This window comes from Sturnira hondurensis, unplaced genomic scaffold (assembly GCF_014824575.4).
Source record: "Sturnira hondurensis isolate 20B ecotype Veracruz unplaced genomic scaffold, ASM1482457v3 Scaffold0014384, whole genome shotgun sequence".
NCBI classification, from domain to species: Eukaryota; Metazoa; Chordata; class Mammalia; order Chiroptera; family Phyllostomidae; genus Sturnira; species Sturnira hondurensis.
Window position 1 is genome coordinate 2062032 of NW_028087015.1, and position 25141 is coordinate 2087172.

The following is a 25141-nucleotide window of genomic DNA, read 5'->3' on the forward strand; positions in this document are numbered from 1 at the left end:
AAAACAAAGACATTCTTCATGTGACACAGAGCACCTCCCCCAAAAAGCACTATAGAATTCATCACACTTAATATGAAATGTCAAAATGCTCTCTCTATATTTAAGTACAAGACAAGAATGCCTGGTATCATCCCTTCTATTCAACATAATCCTAGAAGTTCCAGTTAGTGAATTAATATTTTATGTAAAAAGTACCTTTTTAAATAAAAGGTACGGATATAGGAAAAGAAAGAAAGCTGTCACTATTTGCAGATCTACATTGTCTACAAAATACCCCCAGTCCCCAAATATACAGATAAAAATCAGTAAGAATTAATAAGGTTGGTTAATTTAAAAATTCATACACAAAAGCTAACTGAATTTCCAGACATTAGCCAACAAGAATACATATTTATTCTTAATAGATGTCATTTAAAATCCCTAATAATAAATCTAACCAAGGATATACAAATTATTTCTGAAGAAAAGAATAAGACCTTATTAAAAAACATTAAAGAAGTCCTAAGTAAATGGAGCAACATACTATGCTGTAGAATAGTAAAATTCAACATCATAAAAATGTCAATTTCCCAAATTGATCTCTGGATTTAATATAATCCTAATCAAAATCTCAATCAGCTTACGGAGCTTTACAAGTGAATTTATACAGACAATAAACGTACCCAATATAGCCCACACTCTTAAAGAATAACAATGACATAAGGGAACTTTCTTGACCAGTTATTAATAAGACTCTTTATGAAGTTACAATAATTAAGAAACCATGATATTGGCAGATAGACAAACTGACCAATTGCAGGATAGAGAGCCCAGAAACAGACAAGCACACAAAGAATGCCTAATACTTGGCAGTTGCCTCTGACCTGTTATGTTCCTTCGCTGTTACAGCAATACTGTCAGGATTAACCATTCCCATGTTACTAATGAAGACACTGGGGCTCATGAAGGTCCAGTAACAACTGTCCAAAATTACTGAGCCAAGAAATGTCACCACTGTAATTCAGTGTTAAGCTTCCCCATCCCAAACAGGCCAGTCTTTTCCATCACCTGCTGGGTTTTGAAGAGCAGTTAGTAAAGAAAGCAAGACGAAGGTCCTGTATGTGAAGGATGCCAGGAGCTCCAAAAATGCTGAACAAAAACCCTGGCAGAAAAACGGGCAGAGCACAGCATCTGCCAACAGCACCACAAAGTGACTTTCGAGGGAGGCACTAAGAAGAAATGCTCTTCTCGCCCTGGTTGGTGCAGCTCAGTGGATTGAGGGCGGGCCTGCGAACCACACGATCGCGGTTCGATTCCCAGTCAGGGCACATGCCTGGGTTGCAGGCCAGTTCCCAGCAGGGGACTCACGAGAGGCAACCATACATTGATATTTCTCTCCCTCTCTCCTTCCCTTCCCCTCTAAAGATAAATAAATAAAATTATTTTTTTTTTAAAAAAAGAAATGCTCTTCTCTTCCGCGCACATCCTACTGGGGCCAGACCATGAGCTCCATCAGTTGAGAAAGGCATACTGCAAGTCCTAGAGAATTAAGGCCATGGCATCAGAAGTGTTTGGCTGATTTATGTGGGTCACAATTGGAAAAAAACACTCTACCCACACATTCAAATTAGAAGAAGAACAGCATAGCAAAAAGAAAATATATATATATATTTTTTTCTTTTCAAAACTCTAAAAAACTAGAGACCAAAACTCTGTCTTCAGGGAGGTACAGCCCCAAAATCATCAGTCAGAGGCATAGCAAACACTCTACACATATAAAAAGTGGTGAGGATTTAAAATCAACCACAAAAATGTCATATTTTAAAGAATGATAACAGAAGGTAAATTAGGAACACCACAGCCCATAAAATTTGTTTCCAAAGAGGCATTATTCTCTGGTTGGGCTTTCAAATACTTAGTTTAGTTATGTGAAATGTCTATTAAAATGTTTTATGTCCTCCGCTCACTTAAAAACTTGATTTTTTTCCTTGTAGTTTGTTTATGCCTAGCTTCCATGAATACAAGGAGAAGCATGCTTTAAATAAAAATGAAATACAAGAAAAATGGCACTTTAAAGAATGGAATCAAATTAAAATCTAAATTGCAAATCTGCTAACATGTATAAGGCAGCTAAATTAGAACTCCGAGAAATGCTGAAAGGGAATCTATTTTTAAGGGTCATAAACCAAATGATAATATTAATTGCAATAAGAAGGCATATTTAAATGAAAAGCCTAAAACTAAGGATTTCATGAGCAATGTTCCAATTTATATGCTTAACATGTTAACATCTATTTCTGTCTTTTACATAGCTAACCAATTAGAGCATATTTCTAAAGAACCAATTTTATTTGCTGGTAATAATTTGTTATCTTAGCTATAATTCTCCAGCTTTTCAAGCAACAAATGAATGAGTGCCTTACATCTAAAGAAAACACAAAAAGTGATCGTATGATGTTTGAATACATGTAATTACTGGTATGCTACATTCTAATTACCACAATTAGCTTTGAAACAGTTCTCATAATAACCATCAACATTTGTGTCAATTTAGTGGCAGTTAATGACATGTGTAACAAGGTATGCTATTCCTTTCACCTACAAGTAAAATAAAACAAACCTTTCCAGAAAAGAACAGGCAGCCTCACTGAGTATTCAAAACTCTTTTTAACAATAAAGTTCCATACTGGCAGGTTCAGAAGGCATTGGAATAGGGGTACCAGAGCAGCACACAATATTATTAAATGGGACTTAGGAAAAAATCAGAGGACCAGTTTCCATTTTCTATGTCTTCTTTTTTGGTTGGCTTTAGTACATTCATAAGTTGACATTCACGCTGATACTCAGCTGATACATACCAGTTCTGATGGCTAAAACACCTCCTCACAGGTTGGCACTCTGAGTGTATTCCAGGTGCCCCATTACCTAACCCCATACCTGGCCATAATGTGGCAACTATATGGTTAACACCTGGCCAACTGAGCCGCCTTCAGGCCCCTACTTAAACCCTATAGTAAGTGTCCTCTGTATGTTGAACTATTTTAAAATACCTCCTCTAAGTACATGCAAATTATTTTAAAATATACTCACATATTAGGGATGCATATTCCAAAATGTTTTATTGATGGAGTGAGCCAGTAAAAAGAGGCCTGACAGGCATTCTCTAACTTTGTTACACCCAGATGTACAACAGCAATATTTGGCAATAGAAAACAAAGAATGGCAATATTATAATATTTTCAGTAAAATAGAGGTTAGTATTCTAAAGGTCCAAATATACAGGCACTGTGATGTGTGGTATCCAAAATGTCAATTCAAAATAAAACAAGTCACGTATTTGTTACAAAAAGAAGACTACTAGAACAATATTCTGAGCATCTTTGGTGTAACCTAATGAGAGGAATGAAAAAAAAAGGAGATGGGGTATCTTTTTTTCTGGTTGTCTTTCTGTTTTTTACTGTTTGATGACATCAGCCCTAAAAGTCTGTTTCATGTTGATCATGCACATTGTCCTTTCTTCATAACTTTTAATTCCAAACAAGCTCCATGCCCCACAAATTACCCTGCAGGGAACAGAGTTGGACCTATAGTTACATGGAAAACAATCATAGAGAAGCTCATATTTATAAGGCCAGCCTCATCTATTCTTTCATCTATACACTTCAGACATTCACTCAATAAAACTGAAGTTCCCTGGTTTAATAAATGCATTGGCTTAGTCTTCTCAAACAAGACAACAGCCAACGTTACTGAGCCCTTCCTTTGGGTTCCAAGTGCCTTACAGGTACGATCTCACTTGATTCTAGCAATAACTAGGTCAGACAGGTACCATCAATAGTCCCATTTGTTTAAATGTTGAGTTTTTCTGAAGGTTAAGGTCACACATGTACTAAGTGGTAAAGTCCAGATTCCAACCTAGCAGCCTAAATGTGGAGCCCATACTCTTAAACCTTACTCTGAACTGCCCACAATAATTAAATTCTAAATCAACTGCTTGTAAAAAAAAAAAAGAACACAATGTAGATAAAGACCCTGGCAGCACACTCCCTCTCTAGGCAAGGGGAGAGGGGTGACTGGAGGTCTGTTCCATCCATAAAATTCTCCAGTTCCAGGATTGATCTTTAGAAGCAAGGTTCTCAAAGGTCAATTAAAATGTACAGGGGTGTACATTTTACAATCTAATATAAGCCCATGATATTTCATCCAGTGTCATTTCTATGAGCACATCCAATGAAATATTCTAGGCTCACATCTTCATCAGCTACAGATCATTGTCCTGGGCTCTCTAGGCAATCAGGCCATTTGGGGATGAGGTGGGAAGGGTAGAAAAAAGACTGTTATAACCCTATATGATAAATGCTTCTGTTCGATATATACAATTCAAACAGGGGTCATAGAACCCAAGTTGGGGTGCGGGTGGGCAGAGATGTCATGGAAGGCTTCCTGGAAGAAGTGCATATGCTAATGTGCAGACAGGCATTGGCCAGGCAAACAGAAGGCATTTACATACAAAGGTATTTTCTTTCCAGAACAAGGAAGAGCATGAGACAAGGAAACTAATGCCCTTAGGGGAATGGCCGGTGGTTCACTATTGCCCACAGTATTTTGCTAGACTTTAGAAGCACCTAAGTTGAGAAAACCTTGATCCTCCACCAACTGAATCTGTCAAGAGGATGAATGTATTCCAGCAAGTGGGGGAAACACAAAAACTCCCTAAAGTTTATTTAATACCTTTTTGATCAGAGCTATGGGAAAAGGGGGGACGAAATTATGTAATGGATCATATTATTTATCAGGCTAAAACTTATCACTGCTTGTATCTAGGAACCAAAAAGAAAAAAGGGGTTGTACAAAGAAACAATAAAATAAATAAATAAACACACTTAAAGCACCTATATAAGCAAAGCAAGGGTCATCTGTAATGAAAGAAAAACAAGTTGGTTTCATGTAATGAAGAAACATTTCACAAGAGTTTTAGGAGAAGTGTTTATGAACACTCCTAAATTGACACAAATGTTGATGGTTATTATGAGAACTGTTTCAAACAAATATAATAAATATGTATCCCTGTTGTGAGGCAGCGGCGGGAGATAAACACACACACACCATCCAGAAAATGTCCAGCCATGATTAATATAACAAGAACAATTTATGCAACATTAGGGTAACTTGGCAGCTAAGGAGAGTGGACTGGAATGCACATGAGTGAACAATGATGACTTCACTGTACTAGTCAGTGGAAGCAGTAGATGCCATTGAGTGAGCGTGTGTACTGTGTGGCCATCATATTCAATATGAATGAGCGAGTAGAGCAATGAATCTGAATCAAATTTTGCATTAAGCTTGAACACTCCTCTGTGGGAACTATTCAGATGATTCAGAAGGCCACAGCTATGGGCAACTGGTAACTGGCAGCTTCATCATAACAATGCATCTGCTCATAAATCATGTCTTGTGCAGAGTCTTTTTATGAAACATAAAATCACCCAGGTGACTCAGCCCCTCTACTTCCCAGATTTAGTGCCCTATGACTTCTGGCTTTTCTCAAAACTAAAATCACCTTTGAAAGAGAAAAGATTTCAGGCCATTGATGAGATTCAGAAAAATATGATGGAGCAGCTGATGGAGATTAGGAGAACTGTGTGAGGTCCCAAGGTGCCTGCTTTGAAGGGGACCGAGGCATCATTGTGCTTTGTACAATGTTTCTTGTATCTTGCATCTTCCTCAGTAAATGTCTCTATTTTTCATAGTACACAGATGGACACTTTCTGAACAGACCTCAATATATCCACGACATGTTGAAGCCCTGTTATCACTTAGTGAAAGCAGAAATCTACATAAAATAATGTGGTATCTTAGATTCTTAGATTGTAAGGATATATACCACCCAGAGAACAATTCAAGTTTCAGTAGAGAATCATCTTGGGTAGAAAGGCACAGAAAACAAGAAAATACCGGTAGGTAAATGAAGGAATAGAGGTCAGGGCTCTTAGAAAGCAAACTGGCAGGAGCACTACAGGGCTTGGGATGATGGTCAGTCCTACTGCGAGTTCAGACTTAAGCACAGGCTTTATGCCTTTGCATGTTATTTGTAAACATATTCTGCTACTTAGTACCCAGTGTTTAAATTTTATTCTTTAAATGGAGGCTGATGTGCCCTGACCAATAAAAGTATTCAGTATATCACAAATTAGGTATATAACTAGGTATAGCTAAGTTAGACCAGCCACATTGCTCCTTTCTTCCCTTAAAAACAAACTTCACAATTTACAATAGCCAAACTTTGGATGCAACCAAAGTGCCCATCAGTAAATCAGTGGATCAAAAAACTGTGGTACATTTACACAATGAAATACTACACAGCAGAAAGAAAGAAAGAACTCCTACCCTTCCCTACAGCATGGATGGAACTGGAGAGCATTACGCTAAGTGAAACAAGCTAGGCGTTGAAAGAGAAATACCATACAATCTCACCTATAAGTGGAACCTAATCGACAAACAAACAAGCAAGCAAAATAAAACCAGAGATATTGACATGAAGAACAATCTGACAGTAATCAGAGAGGAGGAGGGAGAGGAATAATAGGGGATAATATGGGGGGGCTATCAAGGAACATGTATGAAGGACACATGGACAAGCCAAAGGGGGTTGGTTCGAGGGTGGGAGGTAGAGATGGGTGGGTGGGGGGGTATGGTGGTGTGAAAATGGAGACAATTGTACTTGAACAACAACAATAAAAAAACCCTCTTCACCAATGTCAAAAAACCCACAACTTTTCTTTACAAATTGATAGTGTCAGATTGGAAAGAAAAGACCTCATAATCCAGTGAGTCTTCATTAACATCTTGTCATTGAATCTAAAGTATAACAGAAAAGAATGACTTTATTTCCTTTTGACTAAAATACCTGAAAATACCAGGCTTTCCACCTAGAAATTTCCTAAGTAAAAAGAAATAAATTGATTGGATGTTTAGGCTCCCCGTCCACCTCGTATGGAACACCCTTCTTACTAAGAGACAGGTGGTGCTGGTGGTACACTCGAATGGTTCAGATTATGCCAAAAACCACTCCATCACTGACATCCACGAGCCTCTCAGTTTTCAGGTGGTCCTTGGCCTCCCTAACTATTTTAGAAGCATCATGGTAACAGGAAACACCACTGGCCACACCACACTGTCCGCCTGTATCTATCGCCCCACACCATTCCACTATGTACACAGGCTCACTGTGTCTTGAAGCTTGCCTAACCCAAACCTTCCAGAACCCACAGTCCATGTCATCCTTCCACATCTGCAAAGTGGCACAGCTGCACATGTCCCAGCATGCTATTATCGTCTACTCTGCTCTCTGATTTCTCAGAAATCTTATTTCATTTAGCTTAGAAGCTCCTTAAAAAGCCAGCCCATGAGTCACACCTCTTTCCTGTAGGTCTGAATAGTACTTGTATAGTAGGGACTTGTATAGTAAGTACTATAATAGTACTTGTATAGTAGGGACTCCATTCATATAGTCAATGAACTGAAAATGAGCCTAATGAACCAATACACTGATTCAGAATCCAACACTAGAACCTCAGGTGCCAAGAAACAAGGAAGAAGTATGATTATCACTGCTACTCATTCCACTAACCATCAAAGTATATCTAGAAAAATAAGGTATTGAATTATGCCGGCTTTTCCAGAGCCATAGTAACCAGGAAGCCGAAGAAGCCTATGAATTAAAATAGTAATTTTTCATTTTTCCTAAGAGTAGAAATGTTACAACCTAATGCCTTCCTCCTACAAACCACAGTCTAATTACTACGGGTTCCTTGGTTTCTCCTGAGCTCCGGAATCCTTCTGATAATGAGAGAGCAAAGAGGCAAGTCGCTGCTGTTTCCCCACGAAGGCAAAAGGGCACCAGCGAGAGCAAGCTGTGCCACACCAGGAGACCAGCAGCGTGGTACCTGTTCATCAGTACACGAAGACACTCCCATGACACTGCCAAGACGGCTGCATCACCTTTGTCCTGAGCATCTCCCCCCACACAACCCAACCAAATCCTTGACATCACAACCATTCAGCTAGTCTGGGCTCCAGGAAGCAGAATAATAGGAGCCTCCGAAAACTACTGAAATTTGGAATCAAGGCCTTCTCAGCACTTGTTAATAAACAACCATCATTTAAGGACTAAGTGCATACCAGGCACTGGCCATGGTGCTAAAGATACAGTGAGGAATAAGCCGCTGAGGGGCCAGCCCTTGCCACTCTACGGATCTTCTCTTGATGCTTGGTCAACAGCCTGTCCAGTTTCAAAATAGCTCCACCAGTTGGGTAAGTGGGTAGTAAATGAAACCTAAGCTTTAATATACCTACAGACGCAAATTTATTGCAGTTATAAATGTTTTGTTTCCCTCTATGATTGTAAGCAATTAAAAGAGGGCATGTATGTCTTCTCTTTATATCCCACAGAACATTCATGGGCAGCATTCACCTCACTCTCAAATGCCTTTGGTAACAAGAAGGGCACCCCTGACCAGTCTGTGTAGGCACCCCCACACAGAGAGCTGCCCAAGCAGGCACTCCATCCTTCCCAGGAAAGATGACACATACGTAAGGTAATGAATATTTTTTTAAAAGATTTTATTTATTTATCTTTAGAGGGGAAGGGAAGGAGAGAGAAGGAGAGAAATATCAATGTATGGTTGCCTCTCGTGAGTCCCCTGCTGGGAACTGGCCTGCAACCCAGGCATGTGCCCTGACTGGGAATCGAACTGTGATCGTGTGGTTCACAGGCCCGTGCTCAATCCACTGAGCTATACTAGCCAGGGCGGTAATGAATATTTTTTAATCTTAGCAAAATATCAGGAAGAGAAAAGTGGGATGGGAACTTTTAAATGACTACTTCTGGGTAGAATTTAATTTAAAAAATATCTCCACCCAAATAAGTAGTTCTTTGTTCATTCATTGGCTGAATCACAATGCATTTCATGGGTTTTCTGCTAATTACTCTCATGGCAGCCAAGCATGTTTAGCGTAAGGATGCACAATTTGAGCGTCTCTTCATAGAGGCAGTAGTTATAGTGAGCATTTTATAGTTTGTTTTTAAGCTGATCTTCAATTTACAGACTCATGTTAAAACGGCTACTCTGTGGATGGGCCCAGGTGAGCCTATAATGAGATTCATCTTTGTGGATTAGGCCTGACCTCTAATGATCTGCTCAAGGCTCCCCATCACTAGTTCAGCACTGAGTTAGGAAAATTCATCCCTTCACTACAAACAGAAGCTAGCTCAGAGGGTAATAGCTAGGAGACGTATTGCTGCTGGAATACAAGCACCCTTGAGACTATGATTATAATGTCCACAGCCAAAGGCACTATTTCACAATTGAGATTACTACTTTCCAGATGAAAAAAAAATTTGAGCTGTGGAATAATGCCTTCAGCTACAGACATTGTAATCACACTCAGCAGTTCTCATATCCCAAGAGTGGCACAGGGTGCCCACAGTTGGTACTGGAAGCTGATTGGGGGAACAGAAGGAGGAAGCCAGCCGTAGGAGGAAGCATAGATAAGCCCGGCTTCATACGGGCTTTATCTGTGGGCTCTGGTGTACGAGTGCAACATGTCTGATTGCCACATCAACTTCACTGAAAATGAACAATAAATGTAAAAAAGGTTATTTTCCACCGAACAACCTAGCAAAGTTACGTGTTCTATTTAGAAGACACTACTGACTGCTAGCCAGAATGTAGGGAGACACATTTTCTTATCTATGAAAAAATAAATTGGTAGGGCACTCTTGAGCTGAAGTATGAAGAACCCTCATCGTGCTCACATCCTTTACTACAGTAACCCCACTCCACAAATATAGCCTGGAAAAATAATTAGAGGTGATATGGACTTGTTAAAAGCCTGCTCATCACCATTATTGGCAAGAGGAAAAACTCAGAAATTACCTAAAGGGTGAAATAGTTTTATAGACTGTGAGAAATCCATATGTTAGAATATTATGCAGCCTTTCAATTGAGTCATAATTGCTAAGGAGAAGTGCTAATTCATAGTTGTATTCTGCAATTTTTGTTAAGCAATTTATCCAAGGGCATTCAAATTGTTCCTACATCAATATTTAACAGGTACTCTCTCGGAGTTAACTAATTGGACTTCGGCTCAGGTTTTTGTTTTTGAGCTGTAAGGCTAATGAAGTATTGATATAATATTAAATGACTGCAAATAAAGTCTGCAGCCTAAATAAATGCTGACATTATACCAGTGCATTCTGAATGAATTAAAAAGGAAAAATGCACTTTTGCATATGTTTAGTGAATTTTCCCTGGCTCTCCATAGTGCATTTTTTTGCAAATGAAAAAGATGAATATTCATCAAGGTCCTCTGAATATATTATAGTTTAAATAGTTTGGTTTAAATATTTATAATACATCATGAAACATACATTTTCCATTAAAAGAAATGGATATGATGTCGAAAGAGGGCCACTGAAGAAACATAAAATTATACCACTTAACCTAATATTAAAAGTTGAAAAACAATATTTGAAAGCACTCCCCCCAATAAAGGTCAATCTGAGAGAAAAGTGCTTATCTTCCTCCCTTTTGATAACACCGTCTCAGCTAAGCCTGGCTGACTACCCCCAAGAAACATTTTTCCCACTGACCCCAGGAACAGAGGCCAGCATTTGAGTGGCAGGCACTGTGCATGGCAGCCTGCAAAAGTTCACTCACTCAGTTGATCTCTTCACCACATCGCTTTCCCCCTCGTTCCCACCTTCCAACAGAACAACTACTGCTAAATTCCTGACTGCAGTTTGCCTAGTGAACTGCTCTCTGGTTTGAAGGGTAGCTTCTTCATTAGGTCAAATAATATACACCTAAAAAGTTAACCACAGATTAAAACAAAACAAAAAATAAACAGAAGTCCATTCTAGGGCACAAGGAAATGTGCCCTACAGGAAGGAAATATACTTGCTTATGCATTCAACAAGTCTTCACTGAGGACCTGCTATGTGCCAGGCACTATTCTAGGCCCTGAAGAAATAGCTGGGGAAACAGAAAAACTATATCCACCCTCTTGAATTTTTCATTAGAGATTAAGAGACATATAATAAAATAAGTACCTTACATAGTATATTGGAAGGAGATAAAGCTGTGGCCAAAAGTGAGTGTGTAACATGGGGGACTGGACATGCAGTGGACAGTTTCCAACAGGACAGTCAAGGACAACCACAGTGAGAGGGACATTCACACAAACAAAACATAAGTCTCATGATTCAAATCACACAGGAAACTGGAGAAAAATGCTAAAAACTAATTTTAACTGTGTTTCTACCATCCATCTATTATGCCAAAGTACAAAACAAGTAAATGTTTCTCACAATAGCCACACATGCCCTTTCCAAACTTTAACCATTAAGGCCTACAGCTCTCCTGTGGAACAGTCAGTCACTGCTGGTCCTCTTTGCCTCCTGAAATCTCCATCCGTCTTGCCAGAAAGCAGCATCTGTATAAACCCCCCTGCTTTTGACGACTATGACTTCTTTGATAAACTACCCATGTGTGGGGGGAGGGGCAGAAAGATGGAGAAAGCAAAGGGGAAATGAGTTTTCCCCTCTTCAGATTAATGTATATGAAGTATACATCTGACACTTCATCAGCACTCCCGGCTGGTGTCCCAGCAGGCGGACACTGGCTGAGCATGTATTCTGCCAGCTTCCAGGCTACTTAGGATGAATTGGCAACATGCCATTTATCTGAAATGCCCAACGTGTCTGGGAGAGGGAGCACAAGTACATTTAGCATTGCCAAGGAAAACTAGATACTTTGGGCTCGTAATTAATCTCCTTCTTGAGAAGGTAGTTTGCATTACCTTCGAGCTTGCCTATGGCATTTAAATGACCTATAGGTCACGCATTTACTAAAATTCAAACCACAGGGCATTCATTTATATCTTACTAACATATGAATGAATACCTCTCAGACTGAGGGTCTATACTTATCCAAAATGTATATTGTTGTGCTGTACATAAAATTCTGTTATATCAAGTTGCAATGCTGTTATTTGGACATAAACCACTTTGACTCCTATTTTTCCGATTTTCCCACACTTGAACACACATTTTGCTTCGACTTAACTTCTTCAGTGAATCAACAAAATATTTAAACCAATGTGATTACATGACTGCTTACAAGCAGATTCATAAAATCTCCCTGAATGTAGACACTGTAATCTCTTCATAATTTTGTCACCATATTTTTGAGCAGCTGATGTGGAACTGAGGGGGGATTTGGCCCATTACGTGGACTTTAAGGCAAATCACAACTTTAAGATGCACAGTGAACAGCAAAACCAAAGAGGTTTTAGATGGATGATCTCATTAGGCCACCCATTACAGCAGATAGAATCACACCATCACTCCTGCCTTGCAACGCAAGAAAATTGCCACTTTCTAGGAATGACTATTTGTTCCATCAACATTACTTATTGAATGCCTCCTACCTGCAAGGTGTAGTGCTAGGAGCAGTGAGGAGTAGAAAGCCAAATCAGGCAGGAATTCTGCCCTGAAGGAGCTTGCAGTCTAGCAGGGAAATATTAGACATAAACACAAGAACTAAAACAAGAGTGCACTGTGAAACCTGCTAAGGAGAGCCAGGAGCAGAAGGGTTGATTTACAGCTCTGAAATGGGGATAATGAGTGAGCATAGAAGCTAGAGAGAAGATCAGAGTGAAGCATGTCCTATTGCACAAGCACAACCCAGAAACATCAGCTTGTTTCAAAGACAAAGAAAAGGAAAAGGGGGGAGGAGAAGAGAAAAAATAAGTTCTAATAGGTGTGTATTTCCACTTCTACGGCATCGTTATTAAAGTTTTTAGTTGTACACAGCAGAGATACTTGAGATGTAATCCAACAAAACAAAATGAAACATTAACACTTCTGCAAAGGGTACCCAAAGCAGAAGTCATTAACATGTACTGAGTGCCACCCTGAAATACAAGATATGGCGTAGATACCAATACGGACAGAACAATGAGGAGATGAGCGTTTCTGTGCCTGGCAGCCCCCCTCGAGCTGCTGCTGTCTTATAATACAACAGAGGTTGGAGGACAGGAGACTTGGTCAAACAGCTTGCAAATAGTTTTGCTTGGACTACAGTTAGGAAGTAATGAACCTTCTGAATGAAATATTTGATGAACACTATATTTTAAACCTCCACTCTCTAATAGTAAATGGTTAATCACACTCTGGCTTCTGTACCCAAACTTATCCATATGATAAGAACAGAAGTATCAATGCTGCTAACATTTGAGATACGATGGGCCCAGTAGTATTTTAACTTTGCTTTTTATAGCATTTTAGCATTTTCTCTAGTTTTGCTCTTAAACAAACACTATAAAAACTTGCAGGTGGATGAGCTAATAATTTAAGTGACTATTGGATAAGAATGTCACTGGAAAAAATTTGAAGGAGTACTCTTTTTGTATTTCCTGTTACAGGTCTGCCTATATTTCTATCTTATTCCAAAATACCTTAGGTAATTGAGGAGATCAATTTCTGTGTTTGAGTATGTGACTACCATTATTATAATAGATAATGAAATATTTATACATATTACTTTGTGACACTGTTGCTTTAATCAGAATGATTTTCTTTGCAATAAACATAAAAGATTGCTATTTAAGTGTCAAGAATAATATTGCAATGGCCCCAAAAAAACACTTCTTTTTTTTAATCTCTGTGAGGAATTTTCCTTTCCTTAAAAAGTAAATGCTTACTGTAGAATAAGCTTTTGATAAAATTCCCCCCAGAAAAGACAGTAACTTTGAACTTGGGGATGAGACGGAGGAAGATGCTAACCATCATCACTTTAACTGCACCTTTAAAATAAATCCCAAAATTTTCATGAGAGGAAAACAATTAGTTTTGGCTTAAAGATTATAGTCAATATTCAGGAGTCACAAAATATCCCGAAAGAAACATTTTTAGGGATGATTATTCAGTACCATTCAGAATCTTTACTATTTGAAAAGTAGAGTTATGGAATTGCAAAGTTGAATTCCAAAGACTGTTTATACCTCTTTTCATCTTGCCATTGCAGATGAGGTGGTAAAATCTAAGAAACTAGGTGACCTGCCTAAGTTTACACAGGTACCTAATGGCAAAAGCAGGACTTGACCTAAAATTAAAAAGCTAGGCCTAAATTACATCTCTCTGCATTACTGAACGATTCCCAAATCTATTACCAATGCATAAAATGATAAGGTATCTAATGTACTGATTTGCATATTATTTGCATCATCATCAGTAAAGGATGTTTAAAAATCTATTCCCATACCATACAACCCCTACCACCACTGCAAAAATAACTTTTAGGCCAAAGGTTAAAGCAAAGAAGTAACGAACCCCGTAGAAAGCAAAATTCTACTAAAGACCACGGTTAAAAATAAAGGTGTAAATTGTAGGGGGTGGGTGGGGAAGAAATGTAGGGGTCTGTACTGCTAACAAAAACAAAAAGATTTATACCATGTGCCAATGGCAAATGTGAAGAAAGTGCTAGAGTTGGAACAATAATTTTCAATTATCATAGAAAAGAAGGGTCCAGTCAAGAATCACTACTGTCATTTACATCTAGGGGGAATTTTTGATGAGAAGAAGCATGTTTGCATGGCCTGAAAGTATCTCCCCACAGAACACTTACTGAATACAAGAGAAAAAAGTCCAACTATAGTGGAGAAATCAGGAACATCTTGACTGGGTGAAAAAATTAACTTCACAATAAGGGGCAGATGGACATCATGTGTCTGCAGATGGCATGCCCTGAGAGGACACGACATCGCCAATGTCATATTCTGGCCTGGAATGCAAAAACGTAAATCTCAACATGGAAATATCAGACTTAGACACATAATATGAGAAATATTCCATCAAAAAACATGGGTGGAGGTATGTAGCCTTCAAAAATGTTGATGTCAAAGAGGCAAAAAAAAAAGGCTACAGAAAAAATTCCAGATTAAAGGGGACTAAATAGATATGAGAATTAAATTTAATATATGGCTGTACACTGGATATGGCTATATATAGGAGGGACATTACTGAGCCAATTGATAAAACTGAAACGCAGATGGCAGAATAGATACAAGGCTTATATCAGCCATAAATTTACTGAAGTTAGTAATTGTGATATACAGTAGTCACTCCCAAATAGTTCAGAAAAGGATGTGTGTATGTACATATGTATGTGTATGCATGTGTACATACAGAGGGAGAGAAAGTTGGGCAAGAGGTTACTAGTTGACTCTAGCTAGGTAAAGGATAGACTGATGTTTCATTATTTTTCTGATTCATGGAACTTTTCTGTTAGTGTGGAATTATTTCCAAATAATAAGCTTTTTTGTTTTTGTTTTTTTAAGCTGAGAAGCATTTTTATGTCTTTTATAGGAAGAGTATAGACAAGAGTCAAGTTGACAGAAAAAGTCCAAATTAGGTTGAGAGGTGGGGAGAGGAAGGTGCTTGTAAAAATCAGCACACTGAAAGCAAGGAATTTCATGTTGCCAATCTGTGCTTAATGTTAAATGTAAGTTCAAATCCAGTTAAACTCAATAAACCCAAAACATTCCCCGGGGAGGTGGCGAGATGGACCAAACCCAACCCACGACAGACAGACCCCAGAGGCACTCACCAGGCTGGCGGTGAGTGAGGGCGCCGACTGGCCCAAGGCCTGGCTGCGCATGCGCACGAGGTTGGAGGTCTCCGTAGACGCTGACCAGGCCTGGCCCGCCACAGGGTTTGGAAGGAGGTACCTCCCTGTTGGGGTTAAAGAGAAGACAATGTAAGCGGCAAGCAGAACAGTATCACTTCCATGGAAGTGGCAGACCTCTTCTTGGCCATCCTTCTGCCGTATTACATTTACCAACTGCAACCAGAGGCAAATTGTTTTAATTAGGTCAAGCGATCCAATGGCAAGTTCTGACCCTGAATCCCCACATAAACCCAAGAAAACCTCTTCATCTCCAGAACCTGTAGCTTTCAGCCAGGGCAGAATGAAGTATCCTGTTAATTCTGCCAATTCCATGAGGATATGCTAAATCCACAACGCATTCTCAGCATCTTAGAAATAAACCTGTGCATATAGACATGTAGTTTTAAAATGTTTAATATGGAAGGTGACCCAGGATTCACGTGGAAAAGAGTCTACAAAGTTGAGATCTTGCCCAACAAACGGAATGGTTACAATTTTTCAAGGTGAAATGGGACTGGTGCCTCTTTCTCCCAGCTTCTCTCTGAAGCACTGGTTGGTCATCCATGTCCACACAACGCATAATTGTATCTATTTACATAAATCAGGGCATCAATGTCAGCGTAAGCTTCACTGAGCAAGTTGCATCAACCTTGAACTCTAATATATGTGTATGCCCTTGAAAGTCAAACAGCTGAACCAATTCACACTATGTAACTTCCTTAGTACATGGACTAGACTAGTTATCAATGCACAAGAAATAAGGCTTTTTGACTTCAGGAAGTTGGGATGGACATGAATAGTCACATAGTAATGAGGTTTGGTAAAAGCAGAAGCCATGTTTGATTTTTATCTGCTCTGCCTCACTACTAACACAATAACTGGCCACTGTAGGTGCTCATTAAATATTTGTTGAATGATGAAAGAACGAGTGGGCACTTCCTTCCCAGAAAACACATAGGGAGAATGAAAGATGGCAGATAACCCACAGAGTCTTGTTGAAGGACAGTGTGTGGGGGGACTCCAGCTCCATACCTCCCAGAAGCAGGAGGTATTGCAGCCCCATGTGTGGCTGGTGGCCCTGGAACAGAGGAGACATTTGTTCCTTGGACTTCCCCGACAGATCTCCTTCCTGGCAAAAGAGCCCCTCTCTCACCTGTGGCATACACTTCACTGGCATACCCCACTAGTTAGTAACTGGCTGCAGCACAATAGTGTCCATGCTAGCACCACGATCAAAGTATAGGAGCTAGGGACAGCTCCCATCAATTGTCCGTGTTAGGAGGTCTAGTGCTTTAATGTATGTGCTTTCAGAAATGCAGATTTTAATTGTGAAGGGTAAAATGGTTTATTATGCCAACATTGCTCTTTCACTCTTATTATACAGTAACTAGATCTACTTTTGAGACCTTGACCGATAGCTGAATGACACTGGGAAAGGAAGTTAGTCAACCTCTCTGGGCCTTAATTTTTTCATCTCTAAAATGGGAATAGGGGATAGAATCTACTATGTAAAGTTATTAAGGAGATTAGAGGATTTTATAAGTAAATGCTAGCTATTGAGTCCTAACAGAAGTAAAATTGAAAACTATCTTTTTTTTTTGCTTGGTTTCTTGTCATTCGCAAAGTAGAAAACATAAATACATATAAAGAAAAAAATATCACTGAAAATTGCACGAGGGAAAACCACCACCAGCATTTCAGTAATTTGCTTCCAGATTTTCTAACTGGAACCTGCATTTTCTAGCAAAATTGATTTTTGTCATGTGCTCCCCTCAGTACCACATTATAGGTTATGACCTTTATCAAGCAAAAAAAAAGCAAATTAATTGAAGCATAAACCCTATCATTAAAAATTCAAATATAATTACATTTTGTGGTTCCGGTCACCACATCAAAAATATTCAGATATATTTTGTGCAAGATATGTTACATTTAAAGTCTAGAATTTTTTTCTTTACCTTGTTTTGAAATATGAACTAAAAGCTGGGCTACAAAAGAGGGTCTTTGGGAAACCTGCTCTCTTTAGGCCTAAAAGCAGGACATTAAGAAAGAAAACAGGAAAACTATAGACTGCATTTAGGCATACTATCATTATTACATGAATAAATGGCTGCTTTAACACAGAAATAACTCTCACTGTTTGAAGGACATCGTTTGTTAAAAATATACCAACCTCCAGTAATCAAAATCTATACTTTTTCCTGGTCCTCCCTGTGTCTTTTCCTATATTTTTTTAAACAATTTTATCGATTTATTTCTTGAGAGAGGGGAAGGGAGGGAAAAAGAGGGGGAGAGAAACATCAGCATGTGGTTGCCTCTCACGTGGCCTCCACTGGGGACCTGGCCTGCAACCCAGGCATGTGCCCTGACTGGGAATTGAACTAGCTCCCAGCCCTAGCTCCCAGCCCTAGCTCCCAGCCCACACCCAATCCACTGAGCTACACCAGGCAGGGCCTTTTCCTGTATTTTATGCTTTATATTTTCTTTGTTCGTGTTTGAGAGAGTGGCCTGACAGGAAGTGTAGAAGCTAGTTGATGTCACAGTTTATGTGACGGGGGGGAGTGCGCTCTGGCCCGCATGCTTTACTTTAAAGAAAACAAGGGTAGCTACGAAAACGCGAAGAATTTAATGTAATCATGGAAAAATGTAAAGGGTGAATATTTTAGAAGTCACTAAAAAATTCTATAATTCAGTCTTCTTTTCTCTTAGTAAAAAATAGTTTTTAGACTGTCTCCCTATAATGCCCAAGATGAAGAAACAGGTGTGCATGTCTGTATTCTCAGTCCCTGGCACGGTCCCGGGCACAGTGTCTGGCAGTTAGTAAGTGTTCAGCAATGTTTGCTGACTGAAATGCAGTTAAACGGCACTATTTGACCAAGTCTTGATGAAATCTAAAGGGAAAAATAAAACTAAGCCGATTATTTTCTTAAATTTCATTTGTAGTAAAGTATTTAAAATACACTGAGGCCTTCCTATAGTCCAGGCACTGCAACATAGTAGCAGCCCTGTGGGGTCCTAGGTAATATTATCCTCATTTTAAAGCCCAGAGAGGTTACAAAATTAAATGAGGGCACACAGCTGAGAAGTGGCAAAACCAGGATTCTTACTTGGAAGCCCAAATCCTATTACAGGAAGACATTCATCGCATATGCTTAAGTGAAAAACAAGTCATGGGATAGAATGATTTTATACTTATAAGAATATAACATATATATGCATACACATATACATTATATGTGTGTGTATATACATATATGAATGAAATGGTAGCAGATGGGATTAAATGAGATAACACACTTCAGGCACTCAGCCCGGGACATGGAGGGCAGTCAATGTACTGTCACTACTCACACTGTCATAAGAACTCCACTGATACAGCCCCACCATCACAGCAACAAAATAAAACATGGTAATGGAGCCCTGGCTGGTGTAGCTCAGTGGATTGAGTGCGGGCCTGCGAACCAGAGGATCGCGGTTCGATTCCCAGTCAGGGCACATGCCTGGGTTGCAGGCCGGTTCCCTGCAGGCCAACTCCCAGCAGGGAATGCATGAAAGGCAACCATACATTGATGTTTCTCTCCCTCTCTTTCCCCTCTAAAGATAAATAAATAAACAAAATCTTTAAAAAAAACCATGGTAATGGGTTCCTTGGACAGATCACAGAAGAAATAGAGAACACTGCTGAATAATATTACAATAAAGAATAATGTTTCTTATAGGATTATTGAGATCTCTGGCAGGGGAAATGCGGACTGGGTCTAGGGAGAAGTATGCTATAATATTGCATTGTTTTCAAAATTATCTGTAGGGAGTAACAGAAGTTTACAAAGTTAAGTTTTCACTTGTGGTTTTAATAAATTTAAGTTTTTCTAATGTATCTAAAAATGTAGCAAATATTAAGCTTTGATAGAGCTGGCTGGTAGGTATATGCAGCTGTATCAAATTATTCTCTATTTGTTTCCGTAGATATTACATGACATTGCTTTTAATGATTCCTATCAAAAAAGTGCTTCAAAATCTAACATGGCAAACCAGCCGAGAGCACATTCCTTCCACCCCTCACAATGGCAGTTCCCAAGGACACAGGAGGGAGGAGCGTGGGTAGTGCTGGGGTGTGTCCAAGGGGCCTGGGTGGGGTGCGGAAGGCATGAGCCAGGGGAGAGGCTCCGTGGAGCATGGGAACAAAGAGGAACCACGAGGACCTTCATCGTGGTCCCAAGGCAGACCAGCAGCCGGGGCAGTCCCTGATCCATCCTCAGTGCGGGAACTTTATGCACTACAGTCCTAGTTCCACGAGCCCAGGGAATGCTTCGGGTGGGAAGTCAGACTCTGGACAGATCCAGAAAGCGCTCCAGAAGGGGGAGGTATGAGGAACCAGAGCCGCTTCCCTTCTCTCCATAGACTCCAAACCACATTTGGAACACTTGAGTTTTGTTAGCTCTCACAGGGCAGCAAGCAGAGACGCCGCTAACAGGACACACGCACCATCTCCTCGGAGATCACTCAGTCTAACACCACCACATACATTTCATTTGTGCCACCTCTTGCGGGAGTTAATTTGGGTAACAAGCCCACATGTGTGCCTTGTCAAAGACAGACAAAGTGGCAAGGATAGATTTTTAATCAGTAATAACTACTACCACAGGAAAAAAGAGTCCAGCATGAACTGAACTCAAGTTCCATTTATGCAGAAGTAACGGGGTGTTTTATAAGGAGAAGGGAGGGGAGGCAGGGAGCAAGTGGGTGCTCAGTGAGTCAGGGAAATGAAAAGTCACCAAGGGTTTGTCAGTGGAGCAGCGATCAGGCCAGCTCTGTCTGCTGGCTGGCGATTACCGAAGTTAGGACTCGGCCCTCCCACAGGGACTGAGAGACAGAGGCCCTGTCTGGTGGCCGGAACAAACAGTAAATTGTTTGTCAACCTTGAATCGTCCCAGACAGGCACTTTAAAGGAGTGAGGGTCATCCTGAAGATGTAGCCTCGAGCTGTTAGAAACTATGTAAGTGTCTGTTCAAGTCTTTAATGGTCAAGGTGAAGGCCTACTGGAGAAAGAGGGCTCAGAGGAGCCTGGCTACAGTCTGGTCAAGGAAAGACTTTGTCAGCCTTCAATTATGTTGTGACATAACCGATCCTAGCCCAAAAGGAGACCCTCTGATGTTCAATAATTGATTAGTTTTAGAACTGGGTTTGAAATAAGATTTTGAACTGAGCCCATTCAACAAGACATAAAGGCCCTTGCCGGTAATGGTGGAAATCAATTGCTCTAGTTATGACTGACTAGAGAGTCAGACCGCTGAGTGGCGACTCTGGCCCCCAAACTGACTCCATCACATATTCGTGAACTTCTCCGAGCCTCAGGCTCCTTGGCTGTAAAACAGGGGTGAACTTGTGGGCTGTTTGAAAAATTTAAAAAAACACATTATGCAAGAAACATTCAATAAATATAAACTTTACAAAAATAAATTAAAAAATACAACATGCTACCCAACACACAGTGAATTTTAAGGTGAGCAAGAAATAAAATTTTGTTAAGCCACCGGAAGAAATAATTGAATGATGAAGCATCCAATATAGAAGTGTATATATAATGAAATGTTTATAATCCTGTTGTGCATTAAATTTTATTTTACTTTTTTAAAGTGGTTATTTATTTATCTACTTATTTATACACTCTTTTTTAAAGCTTTATTTGTGGGCTAGATTTTAGATGTCATTATTCTTATATGAGGCATGTCCCTAGGAATCATATGAATGTTATAAATTGGAGGCTCCATTAGCACAACACATGGGATGTTTCATCCCTGCCTGGACCCCTATTAGTGTTAATCGGGAAAAGAGGACAACAGATGGATTTAAGGCAGCCGTTCGAAGGCACTAACACTGTGCCATAGTCGGTAGTGATTACATCAAACTTTATCTGAATTCCCTTTCTGATGACTACCAAGGGTCTCTAAAAAGTGTGTTGCTGTTGTATTCATGCATCATTTGCTGCCTACAATTTAAGAAAATTAGCATCTGTCAACTGCATTATTCGGCTGCACAGGATAGAAATTAATGGATGATACTATTCCCAATGTGTTCCATGGGAGGTGAGCTTGCCTAGCAATCTGGCTGCTACGTTTTAAGACCAAATGGAGCTTGTTGTTACCACTGGAACTTTGAGCACAATTCTGTGCTCTTCAGAAACACATTTCTAAAATTCCAGTATGTTTATTGAAACACTTACTAAATATTTTCTACTGACACAACAAGAAATTTAGAGGCAAGAGTAGAGGTCCATATTAAAGCTGGAATCAGTTGGCCAGAGTGGTAGAAGCCACAGGTTGTGGGCATCTGAATTGTGATTGTTTTGGTCACAGAGCCTCTACTTATAGAGTGAGTGGGCAGGTTATACGTAAAAATAAGTAGATTACTGAGCCTAGAACCAGATGGTGCCTCTGTAAAAATATTTTTAAAAGATGTTATTTATTTATTTTTAGAGAGAGGTGAAGGGAGGGAAAAAGAGAGGGAGAGAAACATTGGTGTGAAAGAGAAGCATTGGCAGGTTGCCTCTTGAAACCAGGGACTGAACCCGCAACCCAGGCATGTGCCCTGACTAGGAATTGAACCAGCTACCTTTCGCTATGTGGGACGACACCCAACCAACTGAGCCACACCAGTCAGGGCCACACTGTGCCTTGGTTCTATCTAGGGTACCTATGATCTCTTTCCTGAAATATGTTTCCCTTTGTTTCCATCCTGAATTCCAAGAAACAAGAAGACCTCCATAAACGCATGCCTTCAAATATGAGATATGTACATGCTTTCGAAGCACCCCCAAAGCTTGAAGTATCCCTCTCAAGTACAAAAATATCGGGTCAGCAGTAATTTTAGCAGAATGGCTATGTAAAGAATTAAATGTAGCCTCTGGAGATGTACTTCAGCACCAAGGAAAAACAATACCTGACTAGATTTAAAAGCTCCCAGTAATAAAAGTTACGTATCGCCTGAAGTGCAACACAGATCTAGCAGTCAGTCCACAGTCTTACATTCTGGGTTATTCCTTTTGGAGTTCAAACAGGACATCAAAGGGAAAATAAGACCTAGTAACTACACCACAAAGCAGCATTTAGATAAGGCTTCGGGTGCTCAGTTATACATAAAACTCAGGAAAAGTTTGTTTATCCCTAGAAGGTACCAACCAGGAAAAAAGGGAAATGGGGTTGCCCAGTCCCTTGCTCTCCAGGGTTTTGTGAGATGGGGGAGCCACAGGGGAGGGAAGGGGAATCAGGGCAGCGTTACAGAGGAGAAGGGGCTGGGGATGCAAAGAACAGTGGGAAGTTAGCACTGTGCTAGAACCACGAGCAGGAAGATGGGGCCACATGCTCACATCTCTCTCACCCGAAATCTTTGCTTGTTGGCTACCAACCAGGCTGCTGCTAACCCGAGTAGGAACTGAAGTTCTCACAGTTGCCTCCAGAAAGTTCACATCTGCCAACTAAAGTGGGAGGAGGGACATTCCCACCATTTTGCCCTCCCCACTGGCTACCAAACCCTGCCTTGCTTAATTCCACCTCTGAGTCCATTCACAAAAGAGCTGAAAGCAGTGACTTCAACAGGTATTTGCACATGTGTATTCAAAGCAGCATCACTTGTGATAGTGAAAAGGTGGTCACAACCCAAATGTCCGCTAATGGACGGTGAATGGATGGATACACAAAATGTGGTATATAATCATGGAATATGGTTCCGCCTGTAAAAGGAAGTAAGTTCTGGCGCGTGCTGCAATACAGATAAAGCCCGAAGATGTGCTAAATGAAAAGTCGGACACAAAAGGAGAAACATTGTGTGACTCCACTTACATGAGGTTCCTGAACAGTCAAATTCATTTGACTGAAAGAATGAAGGTTTACTGGGGGCTGGGAAGGGGGGATGAGGAATTATCGTTTAACGGGTATTAAGCTTCAGTTTGAGATGAGGACAATGTTCTGGAGATGAACAGTGGTGATGGCTGCACAACAATGTGAGTGTGCTTACAGCCACTGCACTATACCTGTAAAAATGATTAAAATGCTCATACTTTGTTACGTGTGTCTTACCAAGCGCACACATACACACAGCACCACTCTCCCTTGTTTAGCCCCAAACACGCCACCTTCCGGGGAGTCCTATCTTTGGCCAAAAAGAGTTATCCACAACCAACTCCATCAGCACCCGCTTTTACAAATTGCACTTAATAACTTAAGCCCTTGGAATCATTTATGAGCCAGAGGAATGGTGCTTTTTAAGAACCCTCCATGGAGAAAGGTTGAGGACCATGATAAGTCACTGGCTAAACTCAGGCAGAATCCATGAGTCAGCAGCCACAACCCCAGAGCATACTCCGTCACCATCGAGATATCCCTCTTCCACGCCCCATTGCTCACTCCTAAACATTGGTTCCCTCCTCATCTTGACGCCAGGCCCGCAGGCAATTACAGCCTCCATTTACTCACCTTCAGCTGTGCTACCACCACAGAAAGACATGGTTCCTTTCATCTTCCCTCTCACATGGGTGACTGACTTCCAATCTCTTGTCCCCATTGCAAAAGAATAACTATACCTGGACAGTATCAATAATGCTGCTAAATCATTCTTCTTAATGGCATAAATAAATATAATTTGAAAAGTCAACAGACCTGTGACCAGTGAGGGCTGAAGTTCACTGACTCCTATATTGAACTGCTACTCTAGCCTTAAAAAAAAAAAAGGTCTGTGTTTACACACACAAGAAAAGTCCAAAGCACAGCTTTGACCCTAAGACCTCGAAGTTATCACTGTCTACTAGCCAGGGATCTTCAATTCACCTGGAAACCAGAAGCTGAAGGGAGAGAGCACTCATGTTTTAGTGGGGCCGGTCATCAGGGCACTGTGTTCTAAATCAAATTAACCACCCAGTGCAGCAGGCTCTGAACTCCTCCTGTTTTGCTACAAGACACAAATTCACCAAAGGTGCCCAATTTCTCTCATCACCAGCATTCTACATTCAGCATAGGATGGCAAGGCAACATTAGTAACCACAAAGCATCTGGTGACAAAGTCAGGGGCATGCTTTAAAAGGAAGCTCATTGCAAGCAGAACAGGTAGCAAAAGATAAGACATGAGCAAGCACAGACCGACTGGGTACAGGGCAAGTATTTCAAGAGTTACTAAAGTGCAATTCCATACTGTAAGAGAGCTGCAGACTATGGAAAAACAACACGACACACCCAAGTACACTATAGAAATCAAGGCCTTTGGATGCACCACGAGGTTACAGAGCAGCATCTGGAACTGCTGCTGCCACTGTCAACTGTAGCTGCAGTTTTAAATCAGAAGGAACTTCCACTGTGGGTGATGTGGAAAGATAATCCAAAGGAACAGTGGTCTTCGCACCCTCATTCACAGTCGGCCGCCCTGTTACTCTTGCCTTTCTA

General features: G+C 40.3%; 1 protein-coding gene across 3 annotated transcripts in view; it reads right to left on the reverse strand.

Moving 5' to 3' along the window:
- Positions 1-25141, reverse strand: part of MAST4 (microtubule associated serine/threonine kinase family member 4) — a 539757-nt gene that overhangs the window by 344108 nt on the left and 170508 nt on the right. For all 3 annotated transcript variants that reach the window (XM_037062829.1, XM_037062830.1, XM_037062828.1), the window contains exon 3: positions 15651-15775. In XM_037062829.1, coding sequence (XP_036918724.1) covers positions 15651-15775 — 125 coding nt within the window. The remainder of the gene's footprint in view (positions 1-15650; positions 15776-25141) is intronic.